Source organism: Rattus norvegicus, chromosome 12 (assembly GCF_021556685.1).
Source record: "Rattus norvegicus strain SHRSP/BbbUtx chromosome 12, alternate assembly SHRSP_T2T, whole genome shotgun sequence".
Lineage (NCBI taxonomy): Eukaryota > Metazoa > Chordata > Mammalia > Rodentia > Muridae > Rattus > Rattus norvegicus.
The window spans coordinates 17,309,375-17,336,417 of record NC_141545.1 but is presented as its reverse complement, the minus strand read 5'-3'; the positions used below and the strand labels follow the sequence as shown (position 1 = coordinate 17,336,417).

Genomic DNA, 27,043 nt, shown 5'->3' with positions numbered 1-27,043 from the left:
CTAAGGATCACTGTGAAAGGGGATAGAAAGACCCATAGAGCCAGAGGTGTAGACCTGTGCAGTGAAAAAGCATTTGCCAGACATGACAGCCACATATGAACTCACAGTGGCTGTGACTGTATGCACAAGACCTGCACAAGATCAAGCCAACCCAACACGGGTCGGGGAGAGGCTCATGAGCTCTTAGCCATTGATGGCTGCTGCAGGAGGGACGTTCAGCTTTCTGCAGGGACGCGGCCCTGGATGATAGACTACCCATATTCCCACAGACAGTCCTACACCCACACCCATGGAGGTAGACTTGCGGGGGGGGGTTAAAAAGGAGCCCACGTTTTTGGGCAGGAAAGGTGGTGGGATGATAAGGACGGAACTTCTGGGGAGAGAATGATGTTTGATCAAACACATCAAGGCATGTATGAAATCATTGGTTTTTAAAAAGAGCAGGTGTCTGGCACACAAGCACAAGCGGGGCAGTTCATCCCTCACTCTGCAGATCCCTTCGCCAGTGCCTCACTGCTGAATACTCAGGGCTGCACACTCTTACCAGGACATCACCTAAGTTCTGTCATCTCCTCACAGGATATGCTAGCTTCCCTTCTTCATTTATGTCCACATCCAACAAGGATTTTCCTGCTGGCGTCCCCACCCCGAGCCCAATAACTCATTAACATACACATGGACCTAGTCACAAAATCAGGCTGCCTGCAGTTTTTTCCAGCCTAAGATGGCCTTGTTGAGTTGGGCGTAGCCAGGAGGCCTAGACAAGTAAGGGCCAGGTGCAACCTACCTATCTGAACTTTTTAAGACTCCGTCTATCTGAGGTACTTGTCAATAGAACATAGTTTATTCCCTGCATTCAGTGGGTAAGAATGCTTGTAACACCCATGTTTAAAAAAAAATAGTGGGGTTGGGGATTTAGCTCAGTGGTAGAGCGCTTGCCTAGCAAGCGCAAGGCCCTGGGTTCGGTCCCCAGCTCCGAAAAAAAGAAAAGAAAAAAAAATAGTTTCTCGTGTTTGTAACCCCAGCATTGGTGGGCAGAGAGATCCTGAGACCCTGCTTCAAGGCAGTAAGGAAAAGAGCAAGAGAGGAAGACACTTAATGTCCTGTATGGCCTCAATGTGCCGGTTCATGCTTAGGAGTGCACAGTGACACAGTCATGTGCATGTAACACATACATACATATGCTCGCACATACATACACACACACACGTATGCGTGCACACACACTGGTGCATGCACATTCACACACATACATACATAGATACATAGATAGATAGATAGATAGATACATACATACATACATACATACATACACATGCGTGCGCACACACATACATGTATGCATGCACACACTGGTGCATGCACATTCACACATATACATAGATACATACACACACACACACACACACACACAGGCACACACACATGTACAGGCAAAGATTGTCTCCTACAGTAAGAGCAACAGTCAAAGATGACCCAAGCAGAGGGTCATATGGTAGCTCTTGTTCAAATCCAGAGCTCAGTGGTTGTGACAAGAGTCAGTATGAACCACAAGGCCTCAAATATTTACTGTTGGACCCTCACAGAAAAGTTTACCTCACCCCATCTAACGGGGGGGGGGGTAGTAAACTGTAATGTCAGAAGCAAGGAGATCAGGAAAGACTCAACTATAAAAAAAGTATCAGGAAACCTTAGAATTGGCCTGGATTTCAAATTGGAAGATTCATTTCAACAATGTTAAAGGTTTTATTCCCTTCAGATGAGTTCCAGGAAGGAGAACCATTAAGTCCCAAATTTATCTACTTGAAAAATAAAATATTAAAGGAAGGGGCTTTGGAGGATGTTCAGTGTTAGCGACGTCTGCTACTGCAGAGGACCCAAGTTCTGTTCATCCATGTAGGATGGCTCACAGCTACCTACACTCCAGCTCCAGGGTGACCCAGCACCCTCTCCTGGCCTTGTCAGGCACCCACATTCAAGTGCACATAGTACCCCACACACAAAATGAAAAAAGAATCTTTTTTTTTAATTAGAGAAAATAGCTGTTTACGTCAAACTTAAGGGTGGGAAACATTCTTAAAATCCATTTAGAAGTGGGAGCAATGGTGCTGCATGTCTGTAATCCTAGTATTCTGGAGGCTGAAGCAGAAGAATTTTGAGTTCCAGGCAATCTAGGATATACAGTTAGACTCTAGTTAGACTCTGTTACACACACACTCACACACACACACACACACACTGCACACACATACACTCACACACACACACACACTGCACACACATACACTCACACACACACTGCACACACACACACTCACACACACACCCTCTCACACATTCACACACACGCACACACACTCTCACACATACACACACTCACACACACCACACACACTCACACACACTCTCACACACTCACACACACCCTCTCACTTACACATGCACACACACACGCACACACACTCTCTCACACACTAACACACACACATACACACCACACACACTCATACACACACACATACATACACACTAACACACACTCTCACACACACTCTCACTTACACACACACACACACACATACACACACACACACATTCTTAGTTAGGGTTACTATGGCTGTGATGAGACACCATGACCACAGCAATTTGGGAAGATGGTTTATTTGGCTTGTGTTTCCACAGCACTGTTCATCATTGAAGGAATCAGGGCCGGTGCTCAAGCAGGGCAGGGTCTGGAGGCAGGAGCTGATGCAGAGTCCATGCAGGGGTGCTGCTTACTGCCTTGCTCCTCATGGCTTGCTCAGCCTGTTTTCTCATAGAACCCAGGACCCCCAGCATAGGGATGGCACCACCCACAATGGGCTGGGCCCTCTCCGGTCAATCACTAATAAGAAAACACCCGACAGGCTTGCCTACAGCCAGACCTTATAGAGGCATTGTCTCAACTGAAACTCTCCTCTCAGGTAATGCCAACTTGGGTCAAGTTGACATAAAACTAACAAAACACACACACACACACACACACACACACACACACACACACACACACACGTGCGCACACGCACACTCGCACGCACATGACACAGAAACAAGATATGTTGTTAACGTCTCATAAGGTAACCAGAGCTCTTCTGTGCTGTAGCTAATCTCTCCAATGTCTTTATTTCAGTCTATAACGGCATCCCAATCGAAGAAATCCATTCTCCATTTAGAACCATACTCTTAAGAACATTCCTAAATTACCTCCTGCAGCTGGCCTACTACATCCATCACAAAGAATTCCAGTAAGTGCCACTTCTTTCCCGCAGCAGCCTGGTCCGTCCCACATGGAGGTCTAGAAGCAAAGCTTTGCTACAGAGTACAGCCACAGTGCCCTTGGGTGCTGATGAGCACGTGAGAGCCCACCTCAGTGACTGCAGTCACAGGAACACATGAGAGCCCCCACCTCAGGGACTCGGCAGTCACAGGCGGTCCTGCCTTCTAGAGTAGAACACCCTTTCTGACTTTGTTGCTGCTTTTTTTTTTTTCTTTCTTTCTTTCTTTCTTTTTTTTTTTTTTTTTTTTTTGGTTCTTTTTTTCGGAGCTGGGGACCGAACCCAGGGCCTTGCGCTTCCTAGGCAAGCGCTCTACCACTGAGCTAAATCCCCAGCCCCTTTTCTTTCTTTTTGAGACAGAGTTTCTCTGTGTAGCCCCGGCTGTCCTGGAACTCACTCTGTAGACCATGCTGGCCTCAAACTCAGAGATCTGCTTGCCTCTGCCTCCCAAGTGCTGGGATTAAAGGCATGTGCCACCACCGCCTGGCTCAGAACATTCTTTCCTAATGACTTTTTTTTTTAATTGATTTAAGGGCTGGGGATGTGGCTCAGGTGGTGGGGTGTCTGTCTTGCACACACAGCAAGTGGGCTCTACCCACAGCACCCCATAGAACAGACTTGAGAGTGCATGCCCGTAATCCTAGCACTCATGAGGTGGGGGCAGGATCAGAAGTTGTGGTGGGGCAAGAGAGGTGGCTCGAGGGTCAAAAGCGCTTCTAGAAGACATGAGTTCAGTTCTCAGCACCCAGGTTGGGCAGTTCACAACCTTTTGTATCTCCTGTTCCAGGGGATCCACTTCCATGTTCTAGCCTGCACAGGTACCTGCACATAGGTACACATACATACACACAGACACATAAGTAAAAATAAATATTGTTTTAAAAAGAAGTTAAGGGGGGGGGGCTGGAGAGATGGCTCAGTGGTTAGAGCACTGGCTGCTCTTCCAGAGGTCCTGAGTTCAATTCCCAGCAACCACATGGTGGCTCACAACCATCTATGAGATCTGACGCCCTCTTCTGGTGTGTCTGAGAACAGCTTACAGTGTACTTATATACATAAAATAAATAAATATATCTTTAAAAAAAAGAAGTTAAGGTCATCTTTGTCTGCACAATGACTTCAAGGTCAGCCTGAGCAATATAAAACCTTGTCTTTCTTTCTCCATCTGTCTGTGTCTCTCTCTGGGTATGAGTGTGTATAAAGTTAATATGTACAGTGTGTATAGATTAACACAGCACCTATAGTTAAATGGTTAGACTTTCAGAAGTGCTGGTGTTAAGTACATTGAATTCCTATGTATCCACCCAAATTCCCCCAGCGTCAACCTCTTCCTAACCACGGTATATTCACCAAAAGCAAGAACTTGGCACTGCCAGACTGTCACTGGATCAGCCTTCTCTCCCAGGTGGAAAGTGAGAACTGAAACCTGAGGCGTGCTGGGCAGACGGTCTACTACCGTCCTGCACCCCCAGCCAGGAGCCACCATTTCCCCATGGCCCTCCTCTGTCCCAGAAGCTCACATTGCATTTTGCCGCCAAAGCACCTCAGCCCCTCCAATCTGGGACAGCTCCTCAGCCTCTATCTTTAACAGCCTTAACAGCCTTAAAAAGAGAGTTCAGTCACCTTATAACGTGTCTAGAGTTTGGGTTTGCACTGTGCTGTTGTCCTTCCGTGGCACTAAGATGAGAAGCATTACATGGCCGTGAGAGGGCCATCTCAGGGTCCGGTCCTCACCTACCTTGTTTGACAGAGGTCTCTGTTGTTGGCTGCTGAGGACACCATGCTAGCTGGCCTGCAAGCTTGAAGAAATCGTCCCGTTCCTGTCCCCCACCTCCGTGTAGCGCTCTGGGACGTCAGACACGTGCTCCTACAGCTCTGTGTGGGTCCGGGGTCCTGGGGCTTGCCTAGCGAGTGCTTTTCTAACTGAACCGTCTCCCAGCCAGAACCGCGCTCCTTACTGAATGGTCTCAGTGTGCGTAACCTCAGTGTGGCTCACTCGGTGTGACGTGTGGCCAGGTAGACGTTTCTGTTGTAAACGTGACTGTTTCCCTTCCTGACTGGATTTATTAGAGGCCAGTTGTCAGGTCTGGCCCACACTCAGACACACGCGTCGTGGAGTAGTGAACTTCAGTATCTTCTTCCTCATCCTAGGAACAGAAGCCCGTCCCTCTTTCTGTGCTTCACAAAGCTGATGGCTGAGAACATCCATCCACACGCCTGCCAGGTGAAAGGTAAATACAGTAGTAACTTCATATTTACTACCATAGAAAATAGGTCTAAACCATACTCGCGGGCATCGTACGCGTGTGTATGTGCACGTTGGCATGCGTGTGGACACGTTCTGTGCAGATGCATGGCTGTGCACGTGCACGCACACATGTGCTCCCATGTAAGCCAGGGGTTAACATCAGGTATCTTCCTCCAGCACTCCTGATGTGTGAGGCAGGCTGTAACTCACTGGTGTGGCTAGTCTAGCCAGCCAGCTTGCTCTGGGGATCCCGTCTGCTTCTAGGGTGACGGGCAGCTTACTGTGCCCAGCCTTGTTTGGGGAGCTGGTTTGTTTGTTTTTCCCACTGAGCCATCTCCCTAGCCCTGTGATCACTCCTGGATGTTGTGGCTTTAGGTCACTTATTCAATGAGCAGCAGCGGACACTCTACTCAATGAATTACATCGATAAGTGCTGGGAAATTTACACAGCCTACTGCAGACCGAACGAAGCCCCACCCTATGAGCTGACAATGAAGATGAGATATTTCCTCTGGATGCTGAAAGTAAGCTTAATAACTCACAGGATAGATGTTGCTTTTACGTTGATAGGCACCTTGATTTTCATTAAAATAGATCAGTGCTACAGAATTAAGGAGGAGACCTGGGGGAGACCTTTCATGGCCACCATATACTTATGAGTTGCCTTTCACAGGAGACAGTCTATGAGAGCAAGAGGCAAGTGCCTGACATGCTCACAGAACAGGGGGAAGGAAGACCTAAGTCCTCCAACGTGTGGCCACTGAGAGGAAGCAATGAAGAGACTTTAAAAGTGTTTATATTCCATTTGTATTAATATTGATTCAAAGTATGTGTGTGTGTGGATGTTTGTGTGTGTGTGATGTGGTGTGGTGTGTGTGTGTGTGTGTTTGTATGTGTGTATGTGAGTGTGTATGTGTGTGTGGTGTGTGGCATGTGTGTATGTGTGTGTGTGGTGTGTGTGTGTGGTGTGTGTGTGGTGTGTGTGTTGTGTGGCGTGTTTGTGTGTGTATGTGGTGTGGTGTGTGTGTGTTTGTGTGTGTGGTGTGGTGTATGTGTGTGGTATGTGTGTGTGTGGTGTGTGTGAGAGTGTGTATGTGTGTGTGGTGTGTGTGTGTGTGTGGTGTATGTGTATGTGGTGTGGTGTGTGTGTGTGTGTGTGGTGTATGTGTATGTGGTGTGGTGTGTGTGTGTATGTGTGGTGTATGTGTATGTGGTGTGGTGTGTGTATGTGTGTGTGGTGTGGTGTGTATGTGTGTGGTGTGTGTGTGTATGGTGTGGCATGTTTGTGTGTGTGTGTGGTGTGGCATGTTTGTGTGTGTGGTGTGGTGTGTGTAAGTGTGTATGTGTGTGGTGTATGTGTATGTGTGTGTGGTACGTGGGTGTGTGACGTGTTGTGTGTATGTGGTGTGTGTGTGGTGTGGTATGTGTGTGTGGTGTGGTATGTGTGTATATGTGTGAGTGTGTATGTATGTGTGTGAGTGTGTGTGTGTGTGAGTGTGTGTGTGTGTGTGTTGTCAGGCTTGGTGGCAACTGTGTTTACCACCTCAGCCATCTTGTCATTCTTAAATATCATTAAAAATATATTACTAGTGCTACAGAGACGGAGAGCACCTGTTGCTTTTCCTGAGTTCAGTTCTCAGAACATACATGGCAGCTCACATCTTTACCTCCAGTTCCAAGGGCTCTGATGTCGTCTCTTGACTGCTCCTCGGCCACCAGGCATGACCATGCTACACATATTCGTGCAGGCCAAACGCTTATACACAGAAAATAAAAGAAATATTTTTAAAATTTAAGCATGGCTTTAGCTGGTCAGGACTGGATTACCTTGGCTGTGGAACACTTGCTGTGCTCAGCTCCCAGCACTGCAAAACACATAAAAACTGTTTGTCAAACATGGTATTACACTCCTATAGTCCCAGCAACTGAGCGGCTAAGGCAGGAGGATCAGGTGTTGAAGGTCAGGCAAGGGCTGGCAAGATCCTGTTTCAAACAACCAAAGTTGTTAGTTTGAAAAACAAGTCATGTTCGTAATGCTAGTTTTGTTCCATAATATTTTTTATAGAGACCCTAAGACTCTACCCTCTTTTTAGTGATTTATTTTTATTTCGTGTGGTTTGGTGTTTTTCCTGCATATATGTGTGTATGAGTGTGTTGGAGCTCCTAGAACTGGAGTTACAAACAGACAGCTCACACCCATCTGTGAGCTGTCACATGGGTGCTGGGAGTTGAACCAGGCTCTTCGGAAAGAGTGTCCAGCGCTCTTACCCGCTTAGCATCACCCCTTCCCTCATCCCATAATATTTTTAATTTGTACTTATGGGGATACAAATAACAGAATAATCAAATATTAATGAGAAAGTATTTAAGAATTTTATCAGGGGTGTGTGTGTGTGTGTGTGTGTGTGTGTGTGTGTGAGAGAGAGAGAGAGAGAGAGAGAGAGAGAGAGAGAGAGTGACAAAAAACTAGTGTCTAAATGTAGTGAAATGTGTTTAAAAGTATGTGTTTCAGGGATGGAATATTACAAGGCTGTTCTCTTCCTTCCTCGTGCTCACTTATTCCTGAAGACAACTCGTCTGTCTTTGCAGAGGTCAGGCGTGCTAGTTTTGACCGGTTACATCCTCAGTCAGACTACTCTGTTCTCTGCCCACAAGTTCAGGAAAGCAGCAGTTAGAAGCAGAGACCTACTGCATCCGGGTCTTCTGCGTTCTGCACAGCCACAGGCGGTCACAGCCTTTGCCACTGTGTTTCCTTTTAGGGAGCATGGGATTCAGCAGTGGCTCACGGCAGCAGCCTGATTCTCTGCTTTCCAGAAGCCTTCACTTGTGGCCTTAGCAGCCCCCAGCCGTCATTGCTTAGTGGCTAATTAATATCCACTGTTTCACTGGAGACAGCACAATAACTTTCTCTATCCTTTCTTTTACATTGACTTAAAAAAAATTATATGTATTTATGTGTGTGTGTGTGTGTGTGCCTGTGTGTATGTAGGCCTGTATGCAGGCACCCTTGAAGATCAAAAGATGTGGGAGTCACAGGTGACTGAGAGCCACTTACTGTGGGTGCTGGCCAGCGAGGCCCAGGGATCCGCCCTCCTCCACTTCAGTAGTGCTGGGACCCCAGGTGTTTGCTGAGCCGCTGGCTTTCCTCCTGCATAGAGGGAATGGAACTCAGGTCCGCATGCTTGCAGAGCAAGCACGTTACTGCCAGAGCAGACTCCTGAGCCGCCCAGTGATTCTTATCTAAAGAAGGGCCTCTCTGTGTGTCCCAGTCTGCCCTCAAACATGCAATGTCCCTCAGTGCTGGGACTTATAGCTCCAAAAGAATCAGTTTTTAAGGTACTGATTTCTGACGCGTCCCCTTAAGGTGTTCAGTTGCTGTCATTAACATTAAAATCTATGCCTACGTGTCATGAGATGCACCTGTGTTGGCGTTATCTTTTTACAGGACTTTAGGATGATAAATAAGGAGTTAACTGCGACCAAATTCATGAGGGTGATAGCGGAGGACAACCCTTTCGTATATGATGGAATGGACAGCAACTTTGAACTTGAGGTTTGTAAAGTGTTGCTAGGGGGGGCTGGAGAGATGGCTCAGTGGTTAGAGCACTGGCTGCTCTTCCAGAGGTCCTGAGTTCAAATCCCAGCAACCACATGGTGGCTCACAACCATCTGTAATGAGATCTGATGCCCTCTTCTGGTGTCTGAAGACAGCTACAGTGTACTTCTATATAATAAGTATAATAAATAAATCTTTAAAAAAAAAAAAAAGAAAAATGTAAAGTGTTGCTAGGAACCGTACAGATCCAGTTTAAGCTCATGTTTCTTGTGTATATGATGTATGTATACAAAAACCCAGCGGGATATACAGACATGCACAGGCACCTTTTCTAAAATCAGAGATTAGAGAGCGGCTGGGGAGACGGCTCAGCCGGTAAAGCGCTTGCTGTGCAAAGCCCGAGGACCTGAGTTTGCTCCCAGAACCCATATAAAAAGTCAGACAGACATGGGGGTGCACGCTCATAACACTAGTGCTGGGGAGGTGAGACAGGAGGGCCAACCCGTGTAGCTAAGACAGTGAACTCCAAGACAGTGAGAAATGCCATCTCAAAAACCAATGCGGACAGGAATAAAGGGAGACACCCAACGTCAGCCTCTGGCCGCCCCTCGCACACATGTGTAACCCCTATACAGAAGGACTAATAAATGGATCAGAAGTCACCAGTCAATTCCTGATCCATTCCAGTGTCTCAGAATAAACGGGGCCTCCCTGTGCTTCTTGTCCTTGCAGCTAGTTTTCCTGGAGTTCTTCGAAGCTCTGTTGTGCTTCTCTCTCTGCTGCATGTTTGACCAGATGACTAGATCCTATTTAAAAGCCCCGTACGATGACGTCACTACAAACCGATATGGCAGCACTCAGACGGTACTAAACCAGGTGACAGACAACGTGGTGGCGTTTACTAACCTAGGGATGGCTTCAGCCTGGGGTGGGTAGACTGTCAATAAGAACCGTCTCAAGCTGGTATCATTCTTCCAGGACATAATTTAGGACTTGAGAAAATGGAGGTCGGCTTTCACTATTGGAGTGTGTGGTCTTGTTGTTCTGTGAGTTAGGGGAATGTATTTCCTGGTCATGGTCGCGGCAGTGGGAACAGCATATTGAAAGTCAGTAGAAAAGCAGCTGGGCAGAGGAGAAGGTCTGAGGCCAGCTGCCCCGAGACACCGTCTAGTGCACAGAGAAAGCTGCCCGAGACCAGAGATACCTGGAAACAGTTCGTGCACACAATATAAACAGGTCACTGAGAAAGAGGCTTACCCACAGGGGGACACCCTTGGACACTGTGAGAGCCTGGCAGAGCCAAGACCATGATTTATAAGGAAATGAGACTTGAGTTAAGGTAAGGCATAACAGACTTTTAGTGGAGGGTTCTCATCAGTGAACTGAAAAGGTTTCTGATGTTTGAGACATTTACCTGGAGCCACAAGAGACATTCTAGTGATCCCCTGAGCCCAACAGGTAGGGGAGTCTCTTGTTTATTTATTTTGAAACAGTCTCCCTAGGCAGCCCTGGCTGGCAGAAACTCAGAGGCTCACCTGCTGGGCCTCTGCAAAGGCATGCGCCACCACAGCCAGCGGGAAAGACCTCTGGGCTGCCCATGTAAGGCGTTTTCTCTCTTGATCCAAGAGGGCTCTCACCACAAACCTCTGAGATGTACGTTGGATTCCTCATGGGAAACCAGGGCTTCACGTTCTCTTCAGCCCTTCACATTAGCAAGGTGTGCTCCCTTCAGTCGGGAAGACTGACTGCTCCAACACATCAGGGAGCTGGTTATGGGGGACCGCCTGGGTCTGGGGTTCTTCTCCAGGCAAGCGAGTGTCCGCTTTGAATCCGCCTGCAACTTGCAGGTGACACAGTAATTTTCATTACTGTGACAAAGTAAGGAGGGCAAGTTAACCTCGTTTAGAAACAGAAACGTAGCTCATAGCCCTGGAAGCGTAAGCGCTAGGATCTAGTCATGTCCTCCTTGCTGGCAGGATGTCAGCCTGCTGACTTTATCAGTCATAACCAGTTCCCAAAGGCCCCGTCAGATTAAGTTAACTTACAGATGAATCTTTGGGACAGCACATGTCATTCGCATGGGCTCAGTGACGTGCTGGGAGCGAATATGCCAGACTGGGGACCATCCACAGTACCATCAGGTCACCTTCGCACTCTGGTTTCACGCCCTCACACTGTGTGGAAATGCAGTGTCCGTGTTGTTTTATAACTCAGGGGTTAGTTCCCACTCTACCTTGTGGAAACTGCAAGTTCATGTGTCCCAATTTCATTGCTATTCCTTCCTGGGATGAAACTGGCCCTTGGAGACGGTCACTTTAAAACACAGTAGAACCCAGACCTGCCTCTCAATCCAACTTAATATGCTATAGTAATCCGGGGAGGACAAGATGGTGACTGACTGTCTCCAGCGGTCTGCAGACATCTCCAATCCTTGTATTGTCAGCTGAGTGGGCATACGTGTGTAAGGAGGCCAAGGAACGGATCACAGAGAGGAAGGGAGCAGGACTCTAAGGGCTTCCAGAAGTATGTCCCCAGTGTGGGAGTGGTGGAACCTTGTCAGGAAGGAGGGAGGCCACTAGATGGAATGTGTACAAAGGCCCGTGTGCTAAACAGGCTTAGTCACCAGCCAAACAAACACCAAAAACCAAAAGCCAAAAACCATCCACGCAGAACTCACTCACCAAAAATACCTTTCTTTCTTTTTTTTTTTTTTTAAAGATTTATTTTATTTATTATATATAAGTACACTGTAGCTGTCTTCAGATACACCAGAAGAGGGCATCGGATCTCTTTACAGATGGTTGTGAGCCACCATGTGGTTGCTGGGAATTGAACTCATGACCTCTGGAAGAACAGTCGGGTGTTCTTAACCACTGAGCCATCTCTCCAGCCCCAAAAATACCTTTCAAAAAAGAAGCTGAGGGGCTGGAGAGACGGCTCTGCTGCTCTTCCAGAGGCTCTGAGGCAGGTAGATCTCCATGAGTGTGAAACAAGCTTGATCCAGGCCAGTCAAGGCTACATAATGAGACTTTGCTCAAAAGAGAAAAAGAAAAAACTTGCAAATTGTGAGGAAGAGGAGACTCTTGATATCCCAATGTACCACATTATTGGGTTCAAATATTGTTTAGATAACAACACTAAATCACAAAGCACACAAAGAAAACTACGCTACACTCGAAGAGGAAACCTCAGAGACTTTGAGGAAGATAAGGTGGCAGACTTAGAAGACAAGGAAGTTAAAACTTCTCTTTAAAACACCTAAAACTGTTAAAGGGAGATAGAGAGAAAGCAGGTTGGGGGCAACAGGATGGCTCAGTGGGTAAAGGTGTTTGCTACTAAACCTGATAGCTTGAGTTTGTACCCACACGACGGAAGGAAAGAACCAACTCCCAGAAGTTGTCCTCTGACCTCTGTGTCCCTGCCCAACAAAACAAAGAGAAGAGTGACATATTGACAAGGTGGAAATATCAACAGAGATGTAGAACTCCTTTTATAAAAGAAATTCTAGAGATAAAACACAAGAACTGGAAGTGGAAAAATTCACAAGTAGAATCCAGCAGCAGATCTGGAAACAACAAGCCGGACACGGACAACTGAAGTGATTTGAGTCAGAGGAAGTGAAGGAAGGAAGGGCGCAAAGTGAGAAGACAGATATGTACTCAAAGGGTCCAATGGACAGATGTGCACACTTAAAGGGTCAGACAGACAGATGTGCACTCAAAGGGTCCAACGGACAGATGTGCATACTTAAAGGGTCGGACAGACAGATGTGCACACTCTTAAAGGGACACATGGACAGATGGGCACACTCTTAAAGATGTACACACACAGAACTCCAAGCACATGACTCAGAGAATTACAGTCACCATAATAACCTTGTGAAAGACAAAGCCTCCATGGTGTCAAGATAAGAGGTTATTGCCACATTCAGGGGAACCCTAGTCAGATTACTAGATTTCACACTAGAAACCTTGAAGCCAGAAGACAATGGGGAGTAATCTCTGTTCAAAGACACTGAAAGAAGAACTGTCAAACCAGAACTCCATATTTAAGCCAGCAAGATGGCTCTATTGGTTATAGCTCTGCGGCCAAGCCCACAACCTGAGTTCACTGCCTGGAATCCACATGGTGGGAGGAGAGAGTTCATTTGGTTGGGGTTTTCTTGTTTGTTTTGTTTTTTGTGTTTTGGTTTTGGCTTCTGATTTTTCAAGACCAGGTTTCTCTATAATAGTGCTGATCATCCTAGAATTTTCTCTGTAGACCAGAGTAGCCTCGAACTCACAAACATCCACCTGCCTCTTCCTTAAAAAACAAACAGCCAGGCTGTGGTAACCCATGCTTGTAATCCCACCACTCAGGAGGCAGAGGCAGGGGGATCTTTGTGAGTTTGAGGCCAGCCTGGTCTATATAACAAGTTCCAGGCCAACCAAGGCTATCTAGTAAGAGCCTGTCTCAAACAAAATGAAACAAAACAAAAACAAAAAAGCAAACAAAACAAGCAGCAAATGTTCTTAATCCTTGACCATCTCTCTAGACCCACAATTTTTGAAAAAACATACTATATTTTATGTTTCTCAATGCAGTGTATATATTGAGTGACACTGTTAGGAAATAATTCAATACTGTTTTAAGCAGATTTAAAAGGGGAGACATTTTCAGGTTACAAGATCCCCCTCCTTCTCAGTGGGTCAGCGAGCAGTCAGTCATGTGTGGTTCCCGTCTCACTCACGGTCTACAGATCTAAAAAGAGAGCTCATGTTACACAATCACTGCCTCAGAGGAATGACAGGCTAGACTCCTAGGGAGTGAAAAAGAGACCCCTTACTACTTTATTACTTAGGAAGATGAATTCTCATATTCATCATCAGGGGAAAAACCTACGATAGAGCTGAAACTAGGGGAAAATAATTTTTCCTCCTGTGTGACTGTGTCCTCTTGACTGCATCCCATCCTCCCTCATCAAGATGTCTTCAGTTCGAGGTAATAGGGAATAACAGAGTCGAGACAGCAGAAAAACTTTTCAGACATACAAAAGCCGAAAGCTTTCCCGACCAGCCCAACAAACCCAGGGATTGCTAAAGGGCATTCTTCAAGCAAGAGGAGAATGCTAGCTAGCAGGTGGGCAGGCCATTTGGGAGAAAGAAAAACGCTGCAAAGGTGACCGGTGACCAGTGACCGTGGGGTCTTCCATTTCTAAACATCTCTTCAGAAGATAACCACAGTCTAAGTTACTGTATCTGCACTATTTACAACATAAAGGAGATAAGAACTGCCTGAGGAGGGGAGGGGGGAGGCAGCAATAGGGTTTTAAAGTCTGAACTCAGGGTCACTGAGGTGGTTAAAGGCATGTGCCACCAAGCTTGATGATGAGTTCTTTGCTGCCCAGGACCCATAGGTGACAAGGCATACAAATATACACATGAAAAGTAAGAATTATTAAAGATCTGTCTAAGTGGCAGTGATATCCCTTGAAAGTAGATTTGCCAAGTTAAAAGAACCCTCCTGTAATCTACTCTAATTCCCATGCCTCTGTGGCTAAAGACAGAAATGAGTTAATAAGCCAACAAGGGAGATCAAGCAGAGTGTCAGAGACCAGCGTTGACACCACAAGGTAAACTGAGACAGGTAGCCAGAGGGGGCCAGTGCTGCTAGCAGCTGACACGGGTGGGGTATTTGTGTGTGGAGTGGGGGTTGGTCCAGATACAGACAGAGGCTAATGTCTATGGAAGCCAGCAGTTAGAAAAGAGAAAAGGGAAATTCACACACACACACACGCACACACACACACACACACACACACACACACACACACACACACACACACACACACAGAGAGACAGACAGACTGAGTAGTTGAAGCAAAGACAGGCTACAGCAATTTATTTCTTCTCTTAACCCCTTTTTATACCCCTTCAGACAAAGGGTTTTTTTCTATTAGCAAGAAAATTACCTTACAGCCACAAGTTGCACATTTTCCAAAGACAGTCACTGCAAAAACATATTCTTCAAAAACAGATTAAAATCATTACCCAAAAGGAACTTAAAACAGGCTATTGATTTCGTGTTTCTCATATGAAACTTCTAACGTCTCATCTATCTTTCCAAAAGCTCGTGGTGACCTCAAAGTAGTAATCTCTTAGTCATTGATAAACAAAGTCCAAGCAGGCCAAAGCTGTAGCAGCCCATTTCTCCCTGAGCTTGCTTGACAACAGTCTGTACTTATCAGTAAGTTCTGCAAGAGCAGGTTGTCTGTCCATCTTACCTCCTCTTTTCCAAGTTCCCACCGACGAGGCTGGCTAATCGCCTGCTGTGTATTCTTATAACTCAGAATTCTTTGCTCGTACTGTAGCCTTATCATTTCCTGGTCACACTGGAAACCTGTGACCTCCTCCCTACATACAAGATGAAGGGACTCCCTGGAGTGCGTGCTCACTTTGTTCAGTAGCTTGTCCCATGTATTCTTCCTACCTTCACAAGCGCGTGCTTGGAGTGGATGACGCTCACAGAACTCATTTCTCTAACCGAAGCAGCTTCTGCCATTCTGTGGGGGAAGGACACGCTCTACTCCCAACTCCAACTTGAAACCTCTGTCAACTCTCTAATTTCCTAACTTTATATTTTCTATCAACTGCCCTAACATCCCAACATGATTGAAATCAAGTCGGAAATTGCATAAAATCATCAGCTCACCTAGACAGCAGTATCCTGAGAACGTCCACCTTCATGTTGACCCCCGGGAAACTTGCCAACAGAGTGGGCTGTCACCCGGAAGTAATCGCACCAGGCTGCGAGGGTCTCCCCGTGTCCAGTCAGCCAAGCCAAATGAACGAGCAGCGCAGACATGACCAGCGTGGGAAACACATCAGGAGCACGAAGCCATCCTGGGATGACGTCTCTGGGGCTGAGCCGCATGGTGGGCAGTCCCAGGGGCTCACTTGCCCCTGCAGCTCTTCCTGCATGGCAGCCACCACCAGAGTTTTTAAAAAAAAAAACAACAAAACACTCAGCCGGGCACTGGTGGCACAAACCTTTACTCTCAGAACTCAGGAGGCAGAGGCAGGGAGATCTCTGTGACTTCAAGGCCAGCTTGTTCTACAGAGTGAGTTCCAGGACAGCCAGAGCTAAACAGAGAAACCCTGGGTCTTAGCGTTTTACTGCTGTGAACAGGCACCATGACCAAGGCAACTCTTATATGGACAACATTTAACTGGGGCTGGCTCACAGGTTCAGAGGTTCAGTCCAATATCATCAAGGTGGGAGCATGGCGGCATCCAGGCAGGCATGGTGCAGGAGGAGCTGAGAGTTCTACATCTTCATCTGAAGGCTGCTAGCAGAATACTGACTTCCAGGCAGCCAGGAGTAGGGTATTGAAGCCCACGCCCACAGTGACACACCCACTCCAACAAGGCCACACCCCCAAATAGTGCCACTCCCTCGGCAAAGCATACACAAACCAGCACATCCTATTTCAAAAACAAAACCAAAAACACCTCAGTCCAGGGGCTGAAGAGGTGACTGAGGTTAAGGGTGTTTGCTGCTTCAGGAAGCAGGCCCTGTACCTCCATCCGGGCAACACCATAGAGCTGGCCCTGGTGGATGTCGGCTGGCCCCAGGGGAGAGAGCACTGGAGAGCTGGCCCTGCGTCCTGTCATGGCAGTATTAGGTGGCCTGGCTGGGGCCGTGCTGGAGAGCTCGCCCTGGTGGTGGGTGAGGAAGAGCCGCACACCGACCTGCTCAGCTACCACTCAGGCCCAGGTCCACCCAGCATCCACCTCATGTGTGAACCATGAAGGGGCCGGTCCTGCCGATCCAAAGCTGCAGGATCTCCATGACACAGGGCAATGACACATAACTAGGAGTCCTGGTAGGAAGTCAATATTGTTGGTGTCACAGAAGCCAGAGACCTCAAACCAGTGACTCATTGCATTGAACATTCTCAAGTGAAGATGTGTGGACAGAGGGACACACTGTGGGACACACTGTGACAGTCTACAGCTTCCGTGGTGAGATGCTTTCTGTGCTTTTTTTGTTTATTTGAGTGTGTGTGTGTGTGTGTGTGTGTGTGTGTTATTTTGTGGGGAGGTTATGAGAGCAGAGGGTGGATACGAGGGGACGGGGAGATGAGCAGGACTGGGATGCATGATGTGAAACTCACAAAGAATAAAAACTTAAAGAAAAGAAGTGTTTGCTGTTCTCGCAAAGGATCGAGGTGCCGAGCACCCATGACAGGCAGCTCTCGGCCACCTATGACTCCAGTTCCAGGGGCTCCAACTCCATCTGGTCCTCATGGGCATTGCACGGACATGCACAGACACACACACACATACGTGCACACACTTAGAAATAAACCCTCTAAAAATACTCTATCCAGAATGAGCCAAGAGAAGGACATGAAATGAAATCGGAGAATGGAACAAACAGCAGACGTAGTCGATCAGCGCAAACGTAAAGGAGCGCCATTGCCGTGGATGGAGGCGCTTATCGGCCTTGTCAGCTATTGGACGGCTACGCTGAGCATCTGTAAACGTAAAGGCCATCAGCACAATCAGCATATGAATCAGTTTATTATATCTGAGATTTCATAATCCCCTCTCAGTCGTTGGGAACCAAGCTTCCAGCACCTTCTATCCAAACCATCACACCAAAGACAAGGTATCACCAGGGACAGAGTCTAACGAAGATAATAGTGACCGTGTCCAACTAAAGTGGTCAGCCATGTAAAAGGACAAAGTCGTACGGGCTATTCATGTTATGACAGAACTAAGGCGCGTGCAGAAACTGAGGGCAGAAAGCAAAGCAGGTAAATCTGCAGAAAGCCCGGGCTTCCGCCCCTAGCACTCTCCATATGAGGCGGGCTGCTGGTGCAGGCCTGTAATCTCGGCATTCAGGAAGTAGAGGCAGGAGGATCAGGAGCTCAGTGATTGAGTGTAAGATCAGCCTGGGCTACACGAGATCCTGCCTCCAAAGGAAAGACGTGCATAATATATTATCACATTTACATAAAATTGCAGAGGGTATGGTAGAATGCAGACCATGTTGCCTGGGAACCGGGAGAGGGAGGAGTTGCTGACTGAGGTCAGGGAAGTTGGGCGTGGTGAGTATGCTCACTGTGTTGTCTGAGGTGATGTTTCCTGCGTTTGAATACATGCTCAAAGCAAGCTTATTGTCCATCAGTGACACCTCCTTCAAAGATTGAATACCTGTGCATATGCACATGTCCATGGAAGTCATGACCTCACATGCTTCTCCTCTCTCAGAGCATCCACAGGAGCCCAAGTGGGGCCACAAGCCATGACTCCGAAGTCCACTTCAGCAGCACCAAGTCGTCCTTAGACAAGATAGGAGTCCTGCCCGATGGTAAAATCAGGCAATCAGAGGTCAGTATCTATAGTGTCAGCGACCACCCAGTGGCCATTATGAGAGGAACGCTCTTCTGTGTTTCCAGGACAGCCCTGGGCAGTCATCCCACCTCCCACTCACCTCACAATGAAGAGTGAGTGGGTGACTAGCGGCAGTCCTCATTTTCAGGGCCCTGCAGTACACAGCACGTTCTAGGCGTCAACTCTCTTAGAAGCCCCCCATGAGCTTCAGGGCCTTGCTGTTACTTCTAGGAGCAAAAAGGTTACATTGTTGCCTGTGGCCACACACCCGGCAAGCAATGGGTCTAGGGACTTATTGCTAGGCAGTTTGAGTCTGGAATCTGTACCTGTCATTGTGATTGTAATTGTCATTCTGTACCCCTTCCCACTTCATGAGTATGTGAAGCATGTGGCTAATTTCAGAGATGGGGGTGAAGCCAGCTGAGTCCAGCATCTTTTAGCAGAGGCTGTCTGGCTTCTCTGTAGACAAACCAGTTGGGAAACTCGCAGAAGTATCATGGTCAGAAGTGACAGTGACTAAGACTAGGATGGGGAGGAGGGTTTGGGATCAAGGGGTGTTGTAGTCAAACAGAAGGCACAGGTGAGTCTGGAGTTTTGGCTCCGAGGGGCTGGGAGAACAAGGAGTTGTTACTATTTAAAACAGTGTTGAAGATGAGAATCTTCAGGGATGAGGTCATGAGGTAAATTTACAGCCAAATTATGGACATGCTCCACGTACCTGCTAAAACATGGAAGTTGTGACAGGGGTCACTATGCTGGGACAAGACTGCAGTGCAAGGGTGAATTCCAGATGGATACAGAAGTATGTGTGCTACACACATATGAGGTCATTAAACTATGACTCAGGGCTACCCAGCAGGGAAAGTGCTGCCAACAAGCCTGACCACCTGTCACCCAAGGGTCCCACACGGTGCAAGGAGAGAACAGATTCCTACATTTTGTCTCCTGAATGTCACACACACACACACACACACACCATACACACACACACACACACAAACATATATATATAGATACACACCATACATACTCACACACACCACACACACTTACATACACCATACATACACCATACACACACACCATACACACACACATACACCATACACACACACCACACACACACACATACACCATATACACACACCATACACACACAAACACCACACACTTACATACACCATACACACACACACATACACCATACACACACACACACACACACACAAACATATATATATAGATACACACCATACATACTCACACACACCACACACACTTACATACACCATACATACACCATACACACACACCATACACACACACACACACCATACACACACACACACACAAACATATATATATAGATACACACCATACACACACACCATACACACACACACATACACCATACACACACACCACACACACACACATACACCATATACACACACCATACACACACAAACACCACACACTTACATACACCATACACACACACACACATACACCATACACACACACCATACACACACACACATACACCATACACACATACCACACACACACACACACCATACACACACAAACACCACACACACCACACACACATACACCATATACACACACCATACACACACCATACACACACAAACACCACACATACACATACACCATATACACACACCATACACACACAAACACCACACACACACATACACCATACACACACTTACACCGCACACACACACACACATACACCATACACACACCACACACACACACACACACACACACACACACTAACTCTGCAGACATTGAACACCAAGGATGCTGACAGTGATGATGGAGAGAAGCTGGGTCAGGGAGATGCAGCAGGTCACCATTGTTCCTCCAGGGTGGCCTCAGGTTCCTAGGTAAGAGAGGATGGCCCTGCAGTCTTGCTTTTTCGGCCTCTGCCTCCCGAACGCTGGGGGTATGAGCATGTACCACCATACCTGCCCAGACTGCAGGGTTTTTTATTTGTTTTCTTGTGTATGAGTGTTTTGCCTGCATGTATATTGTATGTGCTTGGTGCCTACAGAAGCCAGGAGAGGGTGTTGGCTCTCCTAGGACTGGAGTTATAAATGGTTATGAACTGCCATGTGTGTGCTAGAAATCAAACATGGGTCCTTTGAAAGAGGAGCAAGTGCTCTCTTAACTCTCCAAGTCCTCAAACATTTGTTTTAAATTATGTCTGGGTGTGGATCCATGAGTGTGGGCGTCCACAGAGGCCAGAAGGTGGCATTGGATGCTGGGCACTGAGCTCAGGTCTCTGCAAGAGCAGCCCTGACCCCTGAGCCCTCGCTCTGGCCCCAAACTGCAGTGTTAGCTCCTGTTCCTCACCATGTGATGCCCAGTGCCATCTCAAGACCCTGCCAGCAAGCAGGTCATGGCCAGATCGAGGCACGTGATCTTAGGATACAAACACAAGCCCGAATAAGATACTTATAATTTTAAAAATAGATGAAATAATCCCAGCACCCGGGAAGCAGCGGCAGCTGGATCTACATAGAGATTTGCAGGACAGCCTGGGCTACACACTGAGACTGCCTCCAAATGTCAAAAGTTCAATTAGGTCAACACGAAACCAAAAATAGCCTCACTCCAGCCTGGGCTATATGTTGCTGTAAAATTAAAGTAAAAAATGCTGTCTTTTACCCTGCACAAGATCCAGCACCGCAGTGCCCCAAGGTATCTGGTGGATGTCTTCATCTCAGTCAGCAAAGTGTCTCACCCGCTTTGCCCCATCCCATATCACACTGCAGGCTACTCTCTGAGCCTGGCAACAATCTCTCTACCCATCTAGTTCCCAAGGCAGGTTGCCACCATGCCAGAAATATACATCCCAATTCCATGTCGGTCTAGTATCTCCAGTCACCACATACTCTCTTGAATTCAATTAACTCGCCACATGAAAGAACACACAACACAATAACCTCTGACCCAATTGATAAGATATAGTCGCCCACCTAGACATACAAAGCCCTGTACACATCCATCCCTTAAGAACATTCATAACAACCTGTAAATGTGCAGAGAGGAATCTTAACATCTGCCTCCATGCTCTCTCCGCTGCCCCTCCTCCCTCTCTCACTCCAGTCTCCTCCCGGTCTGTAAAGCTTTTCTCCTGCCCATCCTTCCTTCTCGCCCAATGGCAGGCCTCGTTCTATCTTGTGCCTGCCTTCACCTGCATGATGACATCATCCTACAAGTTATATAGTATTGTAGTGGAGGCCACTCTGGGCTACACACGGAGAGCAAACAAATGAAACCAAAATATCTCCAAGACAATACCCCCACGTTGGTGCTCACCTGTGAGCCCAGTACCCTGCACACCAAGACAGAAGGAGCCTAAGGCTAGCCTGAGATACTGTCTCTAAACACAGCAAAAGAGAAGAAGGAAACCTTGTTAACAACCCTTGCATGTTTACAAAGCAGACCAGCTTTAGTTTAGAACCAAAGCAGCAGAGTAACATTTCCCTCGTGTTTTGCAAAAGCCCAAGCTCAAGAAGTCGCTGAGTGAGGACAAAGTCTCCAAAATGAACCTCAAGGCTCAAGGAAGAGGGCTGGTGTTTATGTCTCCACATGGTGGTGAGTGTCTTCACAAACGGTCGCTCCTCCGTCACACACAGTTGTGGTCTATGACCCTCACAGCACCTTTGGCTTCTGGGAGACGGGCAATGCTCAGGACTGAACCTTGAGCCTCACATGACCTGAACAATACTCAAACACCAAACACAGCCCCATCGCGACAGCACTGAATAGAGCACCAGCTACAGTTCTGTCCCGCTGTCTCCCAGCCGCCTCAGGCCTGAGACGCTCCCTCCCTCTCAGCAGTACTGTTGATGACTGTGTCCTCAGCTCTAGCTGTACCTGGGTTTGCCTTATACCTCTGGTCCTTCACAGTGACTGAAAGATACTGTGTGTCAGTTGCTGTGGCTTCTGGTTTTGTCTGCTGTCAAAGCTGTTTTCTTGGCCACAGAATCTTGCTTCATCTGACTTCACCTGCATGGCTGTGACTGTCTCCTAGGTCGGCTCCTCAGTTGAATGGCAATATGAAGCAATCATTCATTTTTCAGACATTCTGACTTTAAAGAACTGGAAGCCTGGGTTGCAGAAAATTCTGTTATTTTTGTGGCTCTGGGGATGGAATCAGGCTGTCACATGCTGCCTTATTTAAGGTTTTACTGCTGTGAACAGACACCATGACCAAGGCAACTCTTATAAGGATAGCACTGAATTGGGGCTGGCTTACAGGTTCAGAGGTTCAGTCCAGTATCATTAAGGTGGGAACATGGCAGCATCCAGGCAGGCCTGGTGCGGAAGGAGCTGAGAGTTCTACATCTTCATCCGAAGGCTGCTAGGAAAAGACTGACTTCCAGGCAGCTGGGACTAGGTTATTAAAGCCCACACCCACAGTGACACACCCACTCCAACAAGGCCACACCTACTCTAAGAGTCACACCTTCTAATAGTGCCACTCCCTGGGCCGAGCACACCCAAACCATCACACATGGCTAGCAATGCTTACCACTCTGCACTGAGCTACAAGCCCAGGGCCAACTCTTTGAGTTTCAAACTGGCCCAGTGACTAGCAAGTCAGGATTGTTTTTTTTTTGGTTCTTTTTTTGGAGCCGGGGACCGAACCCAGGGCCTTGTGCTTGCTAGGCAAGCGCTCTACCACTGAGCTAAATCCCCAACCCCCACGATTGTTTTAAAGGCTACAAAATTTGCCAGGTGGGAGTGGTGGGGCAAGGCTGTGATCTCAGCACTTGGGAGGTGAAGGCAGGAAAGCCAGGACTTCAAGGTCCTTGTCTGCAACACAGTGAGTTTGCAACCAGCCTGGCCTGTAGGACTCTGTCTCAAAGCCACACTTAAAAAAAAAAAAAAAACTAGAAAAATTAGGGTGATCTGGAAGAATTAGGTATTTAGCTCAGAAAGAAAGAGTGTTGGCTCCTGGGAAGTGTTTGGATTTCCAGTTCTCTAGAAGCCAGAGCTCACTCAGAAACAAAGCTTTCTCACCTTAATTGCACTCAGACCCAGAATAAGCAGGAAACTGGTGGTGTTAAGTAGTTACCCCAGAGACCTGCTGGCCTGGCTAAGGCTGGAGGTGCCACTAGGACGTCCCTCACAGTTCTGCCTAATCAGTTCTAGTCACCTCAGTGGTGAGTACTATTTGGGGATCTCTGATTTCTCCTTCCATGTTCAACATGTCTGAGGAAATCACAAAACAACACTAATTTGGAAGGTCTTAATTTCAATAGGTAACACAAAAAATGACAAGTTGGCAAAAGAATCCATCATTATTCTTGAGTTGCAAAATAATTTCATAAATATGAAATTCATTAATTTGTAGCTTCAAGTATGCCATTTGGTGCAAACTCAGGGCCTGGAAAAAAACTTGAAAACTCTCAAAAGTGAATATAGAAAAAATGATGCCTTACCCCCACGCTGACTAATACATTCTTCATAAAGAGTCAGGGGAGCTGGAGGGATGGCTCAGTGGAAAGGGCACCCGGTGCTCTTACGGAGGGCATGGGTTTGATTCCCAGCACCCGCACGGTGGCTCACAATCATCTGTAACTCCAGTTCCAGGGAATCCACCGCCCTTCCGGCGGCAGCTTCTGCAGACATCAAGCACTCACACGGTACACATAAATACATTCAGACAGAACACTTACATGTAAAATGAAATGAATGCTCTAGTAAAAAAGTAAATCTTTAAAAAAATTTTTTTTAAAGCACATATTGCTCTGCCAGAGGACCAGAGTTGAGTTCCACAGCCAACTAACTGCATGTACCTCCTGCTGCAGCGACCTCACGGCCTCCTCCTCCGTACCCTGCAGGCACCTGCACTCACGCGTGCGCACTCGCACACACCTCTCCCCATACAGATGCATAGGCTTCTTTTTTTAAAGATTTATTTATTTTTATGTATATGAGCACACTGTAGCTGTCTTCAGACACCAGAAGAGGGCAACAGATCCCATTGCAGATGGTGGTGAGCCACCATGTGGTTGCTGGGATTTGAACTCAGGACCTCTGGAAGAGCAGCCAGTGCTCTTAACCGCTGAGCCGTCTCCAGCCCCAGATGCATACTTTTAAGAATAGCTTGGCATCCTAATACACAGCTCTCGTCCCCCAGCACTCTCGGGAGGCAGGGGCAGGGAGATGCTGTGACTTCCAGGCCAGCCTGGGCTTCAGAGTGAGACCCTGTCTCAAACAAAACAAACAACACTTTTGCTGTTTAAGAAAGGCTGGCAGGAGGCGACTGCACAGAAGGCTGATAATCAGGCCACGTGCTCGGGCCTCCCCAGTTGCTGTGGAAGGCGTCTGGAGATTTCTTCAGTCCTCACGGGCTGCAGTGTCCCGGCCTCACCACGGCTGACAGAGGTCACCCCACACACTGTCCTGATGCTTGTTTTAATTATACTTCATTTGCAGAGAAATATGAAAAGTCCAAAGATGAACAGAAAGAGAAACTCAACATGTGGGTGAACAACCTCTACGTCTTCTTCGTCAGTGTGCTCTTCAGCGCCTACAAACACGAGGAGGCGCTCAAGGAGAAGGTGGAGGAGAACAAGCTCCAGGAAGCAGTGCTGGCTCAGCAGAAGCAGATCGAGAACGAGGAGCTGGAGGCCAGGTAGGGCAGGGTGGAAGCCAGGTAGGGTGCCTGTCCTCTACTGTGTGTGCTCAGGTCTCCTTCCCGTCTTCAGGAGTTACCCCAGTAAACCTATAGTGAAGCAAACAATGGTGTCCCGGGACCACAGGCTTACAGTGATGCATACAATGCCCTAGGTCTCTGATGGGACAAACGGGAAAGACCTGGGGACTGGGGGCCTGGTAGAGTGGGGGGAATGTAGCTCAGGCTTGCCTAAAGTGTGATGTCAACGAGGGGTGCTGAGGGTACCTGGAAGAGGATGGGGGACAAGAGACACGAAGAAGGACGCCAAGACAAGAGTCTGATCAAGGTGACAATTTTATTTTTCCTCAAGGCTGAATTTATACCATAACAGGGGTAACAGAGGGAGGGGGGAAGTAAGAAACATTTATGCAGGCCAAGGACACAATATTCGTGTGGTCAGGGAATCGGCTGATGTTGACAGGATGTCAGAAAGGTCACAGGTTTGTCATATCTATTGGTCAGCAGGATGTTGGTTTTTCACAAAGGTTACAGGTCATCACATTGGGTATCTTGACGTCAGATGTATTTCTCAGCAAGGTCAGAGCTTAATCATATCATCATTCATCCTGACCACCACGTTTGTATTAGTCTTCTGCAGCTGGCTGGGGATTTTCCATGAACCCAGTCACACTTAACACTAACCATAATAATAACATCAACAATGGAGGGCTTCGGGGGTTGGGGATTTAGCTCAGTGGTAGAGCGCTTTGGCCCTGGGTTCGGTCCTCAGCTCTGGAAAAAGAAAAAAAACAAAACAAAACAAAAAAACAAACAAAGAAATAATGGAGGGCCTCAAGGGCATCGCTCCTAACAGTGTGAAGCTTGGGTTTAGCCCCTAGCACTGAGAACACACACACGCACGCGCACACGTACACACACACACACACACACACACACACTCTCTCTCTCTCTCTCTCTCTCATGCAAGCACTCATGGGTTCACGCACACACTCATGCACGCAGGGCTTCTGCTCTTCCCAGGGCTTTGCAGCCAGGTATGCTGGTGAAGCCTGCAGACTCAGCACTCAGCAGGGGCAGAAGACGAGGACCTCACCCGCTTCTTTCTAGCTTCTCAGCTGCAGACGAAAGCCCTCCCAGGCTGCATTAGCAACATGAGGGTGTTGCCTGGGACACTCCAAATACAACGGACTGTTTTATTCACAAGCACTACTGGAAGAAGAGCTTTATTCCTCTTACAGAAGACCTGAGTTCAATTCCCAGCACCCATGTCACCTGTACCATGTGCTCCAGGGGATCCAATGTGGTGTGGGTTCCAAGGGCACATAACCTCCCACCCCAGGCACACAAACAAAACGTTTGCTTGTTTTTTGAGATTGGTCTCACTGTATAGCTCTCTGGCTGTCCTGGAACTCACTCTGTAGACCAGGTTGGCCTCAGACTCACAGAGATCCACCTGCCTCTGCCTCCCAAGTGCTGGGATTAAGTGGGTGCACTACTGTACATATTACCACATAATATTTTGAAAAAAAAATTAAATTAGTTTCACATTTTCACAGAAAAACAAATAGCTATGTTCTCATCTTGCCTTTTAGGCTGAACATCCTACGGGAAGAAGAGGCCAGGAGACAAGACTTTGAACTTGACATCACTGTGCTCAAGGAGCCACCGGAGGTCCCAGCCGTACAGCCGCTCACACCCAGCCCCCCTAAAGAGGACTTGGTTTCCATGCAGACTAGCAAGGCCAGCCCAGGCAAGAAGAAGAAGAAGTGAAGGCACTCGGTGTCATGGTGAGCTGCAAGCAGACAGAAAGCTGTGACAAATGTCCCCAAAAATAAAGTGTTTGCATTTAGCTTCTGA

The 27,043-nt window shown here is 47.5% G+C and overlaps 1 protein-coding gene across 12 annotated transcripts in view; it reads left to right on the top strand.

Moving 5' to 3' along the window:
* The window catches only part of Rsph10b (radial spoke head 10 homolog B), a 48,454-nt gene extending 21,411 nt beyond the window's left edge, over positions 1 to 27,043 (top strand). For 6 of the 12 annotated variants that reach the window (XM_087577899.1, XM_087577900.1, XM_087577901.1 and 3 more), the window contains 9 exons: positions 3,170 to 3,284; positions 5,466 to 5,545; positions 5,938 to 6,086; positions 9,008 to 9,115; positions 9,851 to 9,982; positions 18,376 to 18,495; positions 22,038 to 22,131; positions 24,985 to 25,183; positions 26,779 to 27,043. In XM_087577899.1, coding sequence (XP_087434025.1) covers positions 3,170 to 3,284; positions 5,466 to 5,545; positions 5,938 to 6,086; positions 9,008 to 9,115; positions 9,851 to 9,982; positions 18,376 to 18,495; positions 22,038 to 22,131; positions 24,985 to 25,183; positions 26,779 to 26,956 — 1,175 coding nt within the window. In that variant the 3' untranslated portion in view covers positions 26,957 to 27,043. 12 annotated transcript variants of the gene reach the window in all.